Genomic DNA, 12,995 nt, shown 5'->3' on the forward strand with positions numbered 1-12,995 from the left:
AGCCTTTGCCTCCATTGGCGACAACCACCTTGGAGTTTTGCTTTCCAACAAGTCCTTGTATCTAGTCCAGACATTATATAGTGCTTTCCTGACAATATGATTTTTAAAACCCTTGTGAGCTTTGGCCTTGTCATACCACAGATATGCATGCCACCCAAAAATATTGTTAAAACCTTCTAAGTCCAAAATGTCTGTGTTCTCAAGAAGTAGCCAGTCTTTCAACCAGCAGAAAGCTGCTGATTCATAGTAAAGTTTGAGGTCTGGCAGGGCAAATCCCCCCCTTTCCTTTGCATCAGTTAATATCTTGAATTTTATTCTGGGCTTCTTGCCCTGCCAGACAAATTTAGAAATGTCTTTCTGCCACTTCTTGAAACAATCCATCTTGTCCACTATTTGCAATGTTTGAAACAAAAACAACATTCTAGGCAATACATTCATCTTTATAATCGCAATTCGACCCAACAAGGAAAGCTTCAGATTTGACCAATTTTCTAAGTCTTTTTTCACTTCTGTCCAAGATTTCTCATAATTGTCTTTAAATAAGTTCAGGCTCTTGTAGTGTAAGTAGCAAGTCATCTGCAAATGCTCTCAATTTGTACTGTTTAGCTCCGACCTGCACTCCTTTAACCAACTGGTCCCTTCTGATCATATTCAGCAAAACCTCCAGGACTGATATAAAAAGTAATGGAGAGATTGGGCATCCCTGACGTGTCCCTTTTTCTATCTTAAATTCTTCCGTAACCACATTATTTACAATCAACTTTGCTTTTTGTTCAGAATATATCGCACCTATACCATTTTCAAACCCTTGACCTACCCCCATCCCCCGGAGATTCTTCATCATAATGCTCCAAGAAATATTGTCAAAGGCTTTCTCGGCATCCACAAATATCAAAACAGCTTTAGTGTTTATATTCACTTCCAGCTTTTCCAAAATGTCAATTATATTCCTTACATTATCTGACAAATGCCTTCTCGGGAGAAAGCCCGCTTGGTCTCTGTGAATCTCCTCCATCAAAACTATTTTCAGCCTCTTTGCTAAAATGTCAGCAAAAATTTTGTAATCCACATTTAATAGCAAAATAGGGTGGTAGTTTTTAAGTTGAGTCTTTTCAGTCTCTGTCTTCAGTATAAGTGTGATGTAGGCCTCTTTCCGCGTATCTGGTGCCCTTTCCCCCTCCATAATTTCATTACAAACTTCATTCAAAGGTTGTAATAACCACTCCTTCAAAACTTTGTAGTATCTGGAAGTCAGTCCATCCGGTCCTGGAGATTTTCCCAATGCCATGTTTTGAATAGCACCTTCTATTTCTTGTTCTGTTATTTCCTGATTCAAAATTCTTTTACTTTCCTGTGAAATCTTTTTCAGTCCATTTCCCCCCAGAAATTGTTCTATGTCCATATCTTTCTGCGGCCCTTGTGTATAAAGTTCGCTGAAGTATCTCTGGAAACAATCCCTAATCTCAGTTGGTTTATAGATGTTCTTTCCATCTGCTTCTAAATTTGTAACCGTATTCAATTTTTGTCTCTTCTTTATTTGCCAAGCCAACAATTTGCCACATTTATCTGCAGATTCAAAAGTCTTTTGTCTCATTTGCTTAATTTTCCATTCTATTTCTTGATTCATCAGCTCCATATATTGTGTTTGGTATAACTTATTTTCTCTCAGAATCTCCTGTGATTTTGGTTTTGATCTTAATTTCCTTTCCCCATCTTTTATCTTTTGTCACCAATATGCTGATGACACTCTGATCAGCTCTATCTGCTGATGGATGGCCATACCGACTCGATCCCTGACACACTGACCAGATGTTTGGCAGCTGTGGCTGGATGGTTTTGTGGGAGCCGATTGAAACGAAATCCTTTGAAGACAGAGGTCCTCTGGCTGGGTCGGGATGGTATGGGGATGAGGGACCAACTCCCTTCTCTTGTGGGGGCCCAATTAGTGCCATTGCCTTCCGTTAATAGTTTGGGTGTAATCCTTGATGCCTCCCTTTCCATGGAGGCGCAGGTTACAACAACAGCCAATGTGACATTTTTCCACCTTCGCCGTATCAAGCAGTTGGTCCCTTACCTTTCCCGCCCCGACCTGGCCACAGTGATCCATGCGATGGTCACCTCCAGGCTTGACTACTGTAATTCGCTCTACGCGGGGCTGCCCTTGAAGCTGTCCCAGAAACTCCAGCGGGTGCAGAATGCTGCAGTCAGGCTCCGCACAGGGTCACTGCCATGGGAGCATATTCACCCAGTGCTTTTCCAGCTGCATTGGCTCCCGGTGGAGTACAGGGTCAGATTTAAGGTGCTGGTTTTGACCTTTAAAGCCCTTCACGGCCTAGGACCCTCATACCTACGGGACTGCCTCTCCTGGTATGCCCTACTGAGGACCTTAAGGTCCATATTTAGCAACACCCTAGAGGTCCTGGGCCATAAGGAACTTAGATTAGTTTCAACCAGAGCCACGGCCTTCTCAGCAGTGGCTCCAGCCTGGTGGAATGCTCTGTCTCTTGAGACCAGGGTCCTGCGGGATCTGATCTCTTTCCGCAGGGCCTGTAAGACAGAGTTGTTCCACCTGGCCTTTGGCTTAGAATCAGTTTGATTCCCTCCCCCTCTTCCTTTTTCCTTTCTCCTCCTATGAAGAGATTGCACCCTAATGTTTTAATGTTGTATCTTGTTTATATTATTGGTTGTTAGCCACCCTGAGCCCGGTCTTGGCTGGGGAGGGCGGGGTATAAATAAAAAAATATTATTATTATTAAGATACACTAAGACCATGCTGGGTTTTAGTAATCACAGCATCCTTTTCTAAGTGCTCACAGACCGACTGTTGAATTATCTGTTTTAGGACCTTTCCCGGTATTGATTACTGACTCAGTAGTTAATTGAGTCTTCTTTCCCCCCCCACCTTTTTGATGGGGACAAGATTTGCCCAACTCCAGTCCGCAGGTAACCTCACCTGTTCTCCAAGAATTCTCAAAGATTATAGATACTGAAAAGTAGCATTTGTATTATTAGTGTAGCTTTAAACACTGGCATTCATAATATTTTCTTAGTACCTGAGAATGTTCAAAGTGCTTTACATATATCCACAAAAAATATTACAACCTTGTAAGGCAAGCCAGTACTATTATCCCCATACTGGAGATACAGGGCCTGAAGTTGAAAGAGAGTAGATTGCTGATTTCAACTAGGGGATTACCTAATTCACAACTTCCATCTTGTCCTAGGCACTTCACTTTTTTCTCTGCCACATTAAATTTCTACTTGGTAGGCTGCTTTTAAAGGTACAGGAATAGGGCCTTGAGGGCTGGTGGGTGGAAATAGGCAACCCTATGCCATTACCCTCCGTTCGTTGAGAAGGCTCGTGTTCCACCTCTTGGGGCTTTGAATCAGACTCCCTAGAAAACATATACAAGGCCTTCAGGTAGGAAATGGTTAATAAAAGAGAGAAAGGTGGGAGGATTGCTTCCTCCTGTGTTGGGCAGAGACACTCTGGGAAGCCTCCAATGTCATCACTCCTGCAAATGGAATGTGGAAAATCTGCCCTGTCTGACACCCTGTAACCCAAATGGCTCAACCCATGATTCCTCACAGACATGTGACATGTACCAACACTTCTGAGTCTGGCGTCCTTGGACCTGGTTTAAACGAAAGGAGACGCAGACTTCCGCTGGACGCATAAGACTCTCCTGGGGTACAGCTTTCAGGCAATGACTTTAGTACATCCTCTTGTGTGATGAGGCCAACAGCGAACGAGAATCCTTTGTCCTGACCTCATTCCTCAGGGCACACCTTAGCTCGAGAATCTGATAGAGCTCTCCAAGAAGAAAGAAAGAAAAACCATTTCGCTCCTGCCATTTTCAAGAGAGGAATGAATATCTGTCTCTGGGAAATGAAGGGCCTTCTCTGGTGCTGGGTGTGTGTTCCACAGAACTGTCAGACTGGACCTTTCATTTGAAGACTATGCCAAGGCATGATTCTATGACTATTCTAAGGCACCTGTGCCTTAACTGTTCCCAATCAATGCCTCTGGAACTCCCCTCCCAGTCATGACATCTTCGCAACAGCCCCACTTGAAGAACTCTGACTCACTGGGAGAACCGCTGAGCCCTTGGAAAAGAGCAGTCGTGTGCCTTCAGAATCTGAGGACAATTCACGGATGAAGACCATGGATGCCTAGGAAATAGTTGGGGGGTCTTACAACAAATGCTGGGGGGTCTTACAACAAATACTGAAGCCTGTGGGCTGCTCAAGGGAGGCACGTGACAGGGGAATCTCTAGCACCGAAGGCAGTTGTGCTTGTGGTACTTGTCATCTGTGTCCAAGCTCTGAGGGATGAACATGAATAAGGTCAGGGACCACAATGATTCCACCTGCCCTTGCAATGGCAGCCAGTCACCACTGGGCAATGGGCTCTTAGCCAGTGATTCAGGTTTCCTGAGTGCTGTTTGGGCTTCTGTGCAGACATCCACCTCTGGGGAAGGCATGGGATGTGTGACTCTCTGCCCCAACCAGCTGCTTCAGGTCACTACGCATCTCAGAGAAATGGACAAACAGTTCCAGCATTTCCGGGAACTTTTCCAGCAAGATGGCAAGTATTGGAAGCATTTTATTTATTTGTGAGTCATCTCACACTTCCTCCAAGTAACTTGGAAGGGCCAGGGAGTTAGCTAAGCTTGGGAGGGGTGAATCTGCCTCCCTTCTCTGCCATTTTCTGCATGATTTTTTTATTTCTGGTTCTGTTCCATTTCTGCAATGAATCTTCAGACTTTGTTTTCAAACATTCATCTCAAAATACAATTTTTGAGGAATATATGGTTTTTTATTTTAAAAACTGTTACATTTAGTAGAGGCAATCTGTTAATTATTATTATGGTCATTTTTTCATATAGAATGGTTACCGACAAGCACATACAAAATGCAGTAAAAATAAAGAATGTACAAAATAAAAATAGAAAAATGAAATGAAAATACAGAGGGGAGGGGGAAACCAGGAGACAACTGAGAATGCAATGCCACATACAATTATCACATATAAGAAGAAAAAGGTGAATCAAATTAGTTCTCAATAAAGCCTCTCCACATAGTAATCTGTGGAGCAGGGGGTTTAGTGGGCTGTGTGGATCAATTAACATAGGAGAAAAGCTAAGTTGCATAAAAGTGGTCTATTTTCGATGAACCACTTAGGACTCTCTGCTTGTGTGTCAGGTGTTCTGATAGTGCAATGTCCCATTCACTAGCTACTCTTAGGAAGGAGGTGAGTCCGATTTCCAATGGGAAGCCACTGACTGCGGCAATAAGCATAAACTCAAGAGATTTGTGTGTGATGGATTGGTGAGTTGGCACCAGGCTCCAGGGACAGGTGTGCCAGGGCTGAGTCTGGGGACAGTGCCTGAGAGGTGATGGTGGAAACAGTGTGCAAAATTTGGGTCCAGAAACTGAACTATGCAGCAATCCCACTCAAAATGCATTTTTTTGTATTTACATTGATTAGTCAGTCACCTATTAACCTTCCACTCTAGGGTAATACACATGGTAATACACATAAGGAAATATATCTTCAATGAGTACTTTCTCTCATATCTTTTATAAATTTAAACTTTTAGAAAATTCATTTTAACCGGTAGTGGCTGATGGGAGTACAAGGCAATGGGAATGAATGAGGTTGCGCACCCTGAAGATTTTAATATTTGGTCCTCACAATCAAGCTAAACACTATACCCATGGTCAGCATGCTGACTCTAGTTAATACTAATTTGTTTGTTTTTAAAGTCAAGCACAAGAATTATTCACGCTCCTGAACATTTATCAGAATGCAGAAAAGATGTGAGACTTCTGAATCATTTGTATTAATGTATAATAATGATTAATTAAAGTGGCTGTCCTGCCCTATTTCTGAAGGGTGGTAACCAGTTGTTAGAACACACTCTCAAGATATTCTCTTGAATGAAGTCTAGTTAAAACAGCTAAAAATTTCATTACACTGCAAGCCAATGCAAACTTAAGTGCAGTTAAGTCAATGAAAATCTATAGGCTTAAATGCACTTAACTGAGCATTGGGTTGCGGTCAACTGCTGTATAACTCCCATCTTCTAATGCCTGAATCCTAGCCTAGGAATTCCAGGAATTAGCACTGCCAACTGTTACAGATAGGTAGCCGTGTTGGTCTGCCATAGTCAAAACAAAAAAAATTCCTTCCAGTAGCACCTTAAAGACCAACTAAGTTAGTTCTTGGTATGAGCTTTCGTGTGCATGCATGTGTATCTGAAGAAGTGTGCATGCACACGAAAGCTCATACCAAGAACTAACTTAGTTGGTCTTTAAGGTGCTACTGGAAGGAATTTTTTTTGTTTTGCCAACTGTTGGTCATTTTTACTCTCTTGTGGCCACTGACACCCCATTGATTTAAATTAAGTTTGTTGGAAAGTAACCTTCTTTGGGATTGTGCCCCATGTTAATTAATGGGTCAAGGGTGTCATTTGAATCTTTCCCCTTAAGCAACAAAATATATTAAGACAGTATTGGCAAAGATCACTACAAAAGTGTTTCCAGATTGATTGTTGAGCTTATGGTGGGACTCTAATGAGGGCAACCACTTACTGAAGGTATATTTAGCCAACTCCCAGAGGACAAGGTCCCTTCAGTCCCCCAATAAAATATTTGAGGGGGCTAATCCTCCCCCCAAAGGGCATTGCCATTCAAATGGTGTTTGTGCGCCACATCTTGTGATCAATTATGTGGGGCAGGGCTTACTGCCCCGCCCTCCCATATTTTATTCAGGTAGGAACCCCAGCCAGAACTGTTCAAGGCATGTTGAATTATTCCCAAATCACTACAAGAGACAAGTGGTTCTTGTGGCACAAGTTTGCTGCCCCCCCAACTCCTCTTCACAGAGTCATAATCTTTGTGCTGGGAGAAATCCAAAACATCATGTTCCCTGAGCGCTAGACTTTAACAGTGCAGTCCTATGCAGGTCTACTCAGAAGTAAGTCCTGTAATGGAACTTTCTCCCAGGTAAGAAGCAATTAAGTAAGTGATTGCAACCTCAGATCATTAACACTCAGGAAATGGTCATAAGACAGAAAAGCCTTGTCTAAATATGCAGGGGTGAAACTAGGCTTTATTTCACTCGGATCATAGGCCCACTTTGGTACGCACACCTGTGCACATTTGCGTACACACACACACACACACACACACACACACACAGAGCGTGGAACCTCAATGGCGCCCCTCTGAAAGCTTCCGGCTATTCCTCACTCCTGTAACTACAGCACTGCCTGTTATAATAGGTTGCTGCCTCTATGCCTCATCAGAAGCTCCACAGTCAACCAGGAACTGCTTTAGTCACAATGCAATCTTTGCAACAAACATCATTATACTAAGCTGCAGCTGAACACCAGCAGCAACCCGCACGAGGGCCAGGCTAAACAGGACACCATTCACGCAACCAGCAATTGTGTGAATGACTTTTTCAAAGTGCATTGCAAGCATGATTTCCACCTCCCACCCCAATCCAAATCAGGACCCTGGTGTGAGCGTCAGCCCTTTGCTCCTGCTGCAGTTCTGATCCAGAGTGCATGAGAGTGAACAGGAGCTCAGCTGCTGCTGCCCCAATGCAAATGGCAGGCATGGGTGAGTCGGTAGGTGCTTGATATAGTACTGTACATTGATACCCGAAATAGACATGGAGGGCCCTAGCTATTTCCGTGACATGATGAACTAATAATCCAACAATTTATGTATTTCTGCTTTGAAAGAGAAGTGCATTCTCGAATGCCTCCTTTGGTGAGGACCAAGGCGGCTGGTGCTTGCCCCATTGTGCAGCCTGTGAGAAAAGTCACCAGATGGCGCTCAGCAACAGCGAACCCTGATTTCAGAGTAACCAAATTTGCATCCTCTTCAACCAGCATCCTGTTAAATTGGGCTGAACATCCAGAGCCAAGTTGAGCACAGCTTTAAAGTGTGGAGGCTGGATTACATCCACACTTATTATATTTATCTGCAAAGGAAGATCATAGTTCAATAGTAGAACCTCTGCTTAATGTGTCCAGAAGTCCAAACAGTCAGGTTTTTTGTTGTTGCTGGCATTTCTAGTTTAAAGACTAGATAGCAGGCTCAGATTCTGTCCTCCTGACCACTTAAGCAATATCTGACCTTTGACCTCACTCATTCCTACTTTGTACACATCGTAGCTGCAAACCCTGTGCAATGCACATGGGGCTGCATTCTGACTTTGCATAAGACTGTGGCACCACTGACCAAGATCCCCATTTATTGCTAGGAAGATGTGGGGCCAGGAGGAAATGGCTGTGGAGATCCCATGATTTGCATGCCTATCTGTGGGCAGCCCCTATTTTGCATTGAGCTGCCTTTGGTTTGCCATTTCACAGTGTCCTAGTTGGATTATCTCTATGGCTATAATCCAATCCACATCTAGCTGAAAGTAAGACCCATTGACCACAATGCGGCATATTTCCGATGATTAGGCGGTGAGATTAGTTTCTCCTCCCCAACTATTCTCTCTTGGAAATATCCCAAGGCTGTTTTGTCTCCCATAATCTCTGGGTTTGGAAATGATTGAGGACCCCTTCGTCCTGGTTCCTTCCCCAACAATTGTCCCACTGCATTCATGTTATCTTGGCCAGCAGACATCTGGAAACCACAAATCCACAAAGAGAGTGAGTTGTAGCCAACGCTGTTCCTCCACTCATGCAGCAGACTCCCACTCATCTCACCTCCAGGCCCCGCCCATGCACCCTCAAAATCTTAGTTTAGGCTAATTCATTTTTAGGCAAAATTGCCACTTCCAATATAGGTTGCCATGCATCCACATTTTCCTGGACATAGCAGCAATTTGCACCTGGATGCTTTCCCAACAACCGAATCCTAGGTATGTCTGGGAAATTCCTGACATATGGCAACCCTAAGAGATCCTCCAGGGCATAGCTGTCAACTTATAGATTTGAAAATAAGGGACCAGCAGCCTTGAAAATAAGGGACCTGCAGCCTCACCTGTTCCAGGCACTCCAGTCTTCCTGTCCTCCTGCAGTGTGGTCAAACTCATGCTGGGTAGCTTCGAGAAAACTGTCCAACCAACTTCGTAACCAGAGGTTCAACTGAATAGAATCTGAAACACATGCACCACAAGGCCTATGCAGCCTCAGCTTAAGATGGCTCCCCGGCCTGGCTTTGCAGCAGCACGTGCAAGAAAATGGCGTCCAGCATTCAAAAAACCTCTCAGCTTGCATTAACTAGCCACACACAAGGCATGCAAGCTGCACCCCCCAGTCGTTCTTAGACTTCTTATTGGGTGAGCAACACAGCCAAGCAACACAGTTGGAGCCTCTCTCCTCCCTGGCCGGCAGGGAGGGAGGGAGAGGAGCTGCTTCCTTTGAAATTTAAGGGACATCATTTATGGGGCATTTAAGGGACATCCATCAATAAGGGACAGCAGCAGGACATGGCGCTGGAATAAGGGACTGTCCCTTCAAATAAGGGACACTTGACAGCTATGCTCCAGGGTAGATTTTGAGGAAGCACAGGCAGAACAGAAAGTCCTGTTGCCTGAGTGGAATACTGCTTCTGCAGTGTGGGAGGTAATCCATTGTAAAGTTCCAAGTGCAGAGAATATTGTGCAGAGGAGACAATCTCCCTTTGCTGATGGTGGCGTGAAAAGTGAAAGCAGCTTAATGCCCCTCTGTGAGATTCAATGTGCTGGTGCATATCTTTAAAGTCTTAAGTTATGGTACTTGGGACCATGGACATAGCCAGGATTTATTTTTTGGGGGGTGTTTCTTTGTTGGGGGGGCAAAACCGAGGAATCTGTGATGTGATTGGTCAGTTAGTTAAGTATTTATTTATTTATTTACTTGATTTAGGAGGGGCACCTCCCCCCCCAGCTACACCCATGCTTGGAACTAAGATACCTGGAGGAATGCCTCTTCCTCTATCAGAAGTCAGGGGCATAGTGCCGGGAGGGGGGGGACGCTGCCAGGCTGATGGCCCTGGGTGCATTTTTTGAGGGGGAACTGTGCGTTTGGCTCTCTCATCTTGCCTTACCAGTCCTGTGCCACTTTGCAAGGCTGGGATCTGATCTGAATGATTCGTTGTGTGAGTCATTCAGATCAGAACCCAGCCCCACAAAGCAGCTCAGGGCTGGCAGGGTGGCATGAGAAGGATGCAACAGACATGCGTTCTTCAATCCCAGCCTCACCCTTGCATGGCTGCTGCACCTAAAAGGAAAAAGCACTGCACAAAGCCATTTCTACTACAGGGAACACTGTAAAGAAAGGGAAAAGACAACAACGGTTATGCATTGATTAAATATTGAACAAGGACGGGATAGCTCAGGAGGCAGAGCCTGAGACTCTCAATGTCAAGCAGTGAGGCCTCGTCCGCACAGGATGCCTGTGCCCATCTGCCACCAGGTCCGGTTCAAGGTGTTGCATGGAAAGCCCTTAACAACTTGGGACCCGTTTGCCTACGAGTTTGCCTTCCCCCAAATGTGCCCCCTCAACTGCTTCCATCAGCGGAATTGACACCACTACAGGTACCTACGAATCCTCTTTGCCTTGATAAGAACTTGCTCATTTAGTGTGGCAGCTCCTCCATTGTGGAGCTCCCTGCCTGTTGCTATTAAACAGACACCTGCACTTCATTCTCTTGGGTGCCTGCTGGAGGAATTCGTTTTGGCAAGCCTACCCTGATGCTTAGAAATGCTGATGTGAATTTTAATATATTTTAGCATTTTAACTTTAGTACATTTTAAAGTATTATGTTTTTTAAATTTATCTTTGAAGGTTTTTTCTTTTTTCTTTACAATTAAGCAGTATATAAATTTTATGTAATAAAATAAATGAATTAAATGTTTATTATGTTATGACAACCCAATAAAACAGAGATAGTAATAATAATACACGTTTATCTGCTGTTATTTTGTTTGCAGGCGATGCCCTCTCAGACCCAATTGAGGTTAGACTGGCTGACTTGCTCCAGGCCACCTCATCCTTTCTCAGCAAGTACCCAGCCTTGAACGGTTCTGCCATTCAGCCAGCCATTGCCTCTCTCATCACCTGTGTGAATGGTGAGTATCTAACCCCAGGTACTTTCAAGCCACCCTGAACAATGTTTCCAAAGACAATTTAAAAGATGGGGTAACGACATATAGAATATAAGAATACCTTATTTATCCAGAGGAGGGGAAATTTAGCAAGCATCACATATCATGGCTCAGTAATAAGAGGCGGTGTCTGCCACAGTTCCCTCTTCCACACTACCGTTATATATTTATGTGCTGCATTTCTCCCACACCCTTCAGGGGCCCTTCATGGTTCCCTACCCTATTTCAGCCTCAGCAGGCGGCAAGATTCACCCAGTCAACTGGGTGGCGGAGCAGGAATTTGAACCTGGGGCTCCTGCAATCCTAGTTTTGCATTCTAAGCACAGAGCCATCTTTTATTGAAGGTCTAGGAGACCTTTCCTTCTGGTTCCTGTCTGCCTTAATGGATGCTGCTCCCACAGTAGCGGAGACCATTAGCAAAGAATAAACAAGGATTATTTGAGGGTAATTGTCCTTGCAAGCTCCCCACAGGACCCGGGGCATTTCGCCCATCGGTAAGCTCCCTACTCAGCCATTAATGAAGCAAAGGCACTTTATTGGAGTGAAATTAGGACTAATATATAGACACATGCTGGAATAGATGGGACAAAATCACAAACTGCTAAATTGGAACAGCTACAAAGCCGTTATGACTTGAATTGAAAAGACTTCCTTTGATGCAAAATACGGTATGTGGGGGGAGCCTTTACCCTTTCTTTATATATATCATGTTTGCTACATAAATGATTTGGCAACCCACCCATCCCTTGAATGCTAATAAACTGATAAAAGGCAAGAAGAGATAAAAGAGAACGGATTATATTTATGGATTACAATGAAAAATATAACTGAGAAAATGGAAATGGATTTAAAGCATCAAACTTTCACTGTACTGCTATGGGAGGACCTGGACTTTGAAGATCTGCCAAGGCTTTGGCGGGACACCAGATCGTTATTGAGAGAGTTGACCGAGAAGGAGAAACCGGAGTCTTGTTAAAGCGTTGGCAGGACACCAGTTAATTCTCTATCTAGACTCAAACAATAACCAAAAAAAGATGGCGTGCCTCTGCCTCATTTTCTGGGAACAAAAAAGGGGGGAAGAGTGGAAGAGCAGAAGTAGCGATGCTGTGCAGGTCAGATAGAGAACAGGAAGAATGAAGAAACAACATGGATAAGATAAACACCACGCACAGGAAATATTTGGGATATAGAACTCCTTTTGCAGGAGTTTTTTTTTATTAAATGTGTTAATTCAAATGGAAGACAAAAACTCTGTACCTAACTTCCAGCGAGGCAAAGTGGCGAGCACCATGGCGGCATGGAGCCCCTGAAGGCAGCCAGCATCAACTGCGCTGCCTGGCTGGCTTCCAGGCCACCAGGACTGCCGCCACCAATGCTGCTACCAGAGAGGAACCAGGGGCGCCCAGTGTGTCAGCCAGGGGAGCCGCCAAGAACCCCCCCAGCGACTTTGGCCAAGCCGGAACCAAGAACCCCTGGCCAACGGCCCAGCAGAGCTCTGGGGCTTGGAGGCCTCCGGAGCCAACATGGGGGGGGGGACAAGAAAAAAAAAGAAGCCCCAACCTCCCCAGCTTACTGCTGCCGCCGGCGCCAAAGGTAGAAAAGAGCACCAGGAGGGCCAGGGAGGCCACAAAGAATCGTGCGGCCAAGCCCAGGCCCAACCCCAGTCTACCTCCCCAGTGGCTAGCACTCCAGGAGCAGATCGGGGCCCAGAAGGAGGCCGTGTGACGAAGGACACCCTGGAAGAAAAGAGAGCGCAGCACGGACCCTCCCCCACGGGAAGAATATTTTTCATTATTATTCAAAACCTCCTCTCTCTTTTTTCGTTTCCTTTTTTTGGGGGGGGCACTGCCACTACAACCATCTTTTATTATTTATT

The 12,995-nt window shown here is 44.7% G+C and overlaps 1 protein-coding gene across 2 annotated transcripts in view; it reads left to right on the top strand.

Moving 5' to 3' along the window:
* Nucleotides 1–2,768: 2,768 nt before the first annotated feature.
* GMIP (GEM interacting protein) overlaps nucleotides 2,769–12,995 on the top strand; it is an 86,333-nt gene continuing 76,106 nt past the window's right edge. The window contains exons 1-2 of one of the 2 annotated variants that reach the window (XM_081898103.1): nucleotides 2,769–4,588; nucleotides 10,946–11,083. In XM_081898103.1, coding sequence (XP_081754229.1) covers nucleotides 4,333–4,588; nucleotides 10,946–11,083 — 394 coding nt within the window. In that variant the 5' untranslated portion in view covers nucleotides 2,769–4,332. The remainder of the gene's footprint in view (nucleotides 4,589–10,945; nucleotides 11,084–12,995) is intronic. The other variant, XM_081898104.1, reaches the window with a different exon arrangement.

This window comes from Podarcis melisellensis (assembly GCF_964234715.1).
Source record: "Podarcis melisellensis genome assembly, chromosome: 2".
NCBI lineage: Eukaryota > Metazoa > Chordata > Lepidosauria > Squamata > Lacertidae > Podarcis > Podarcis melisellensis.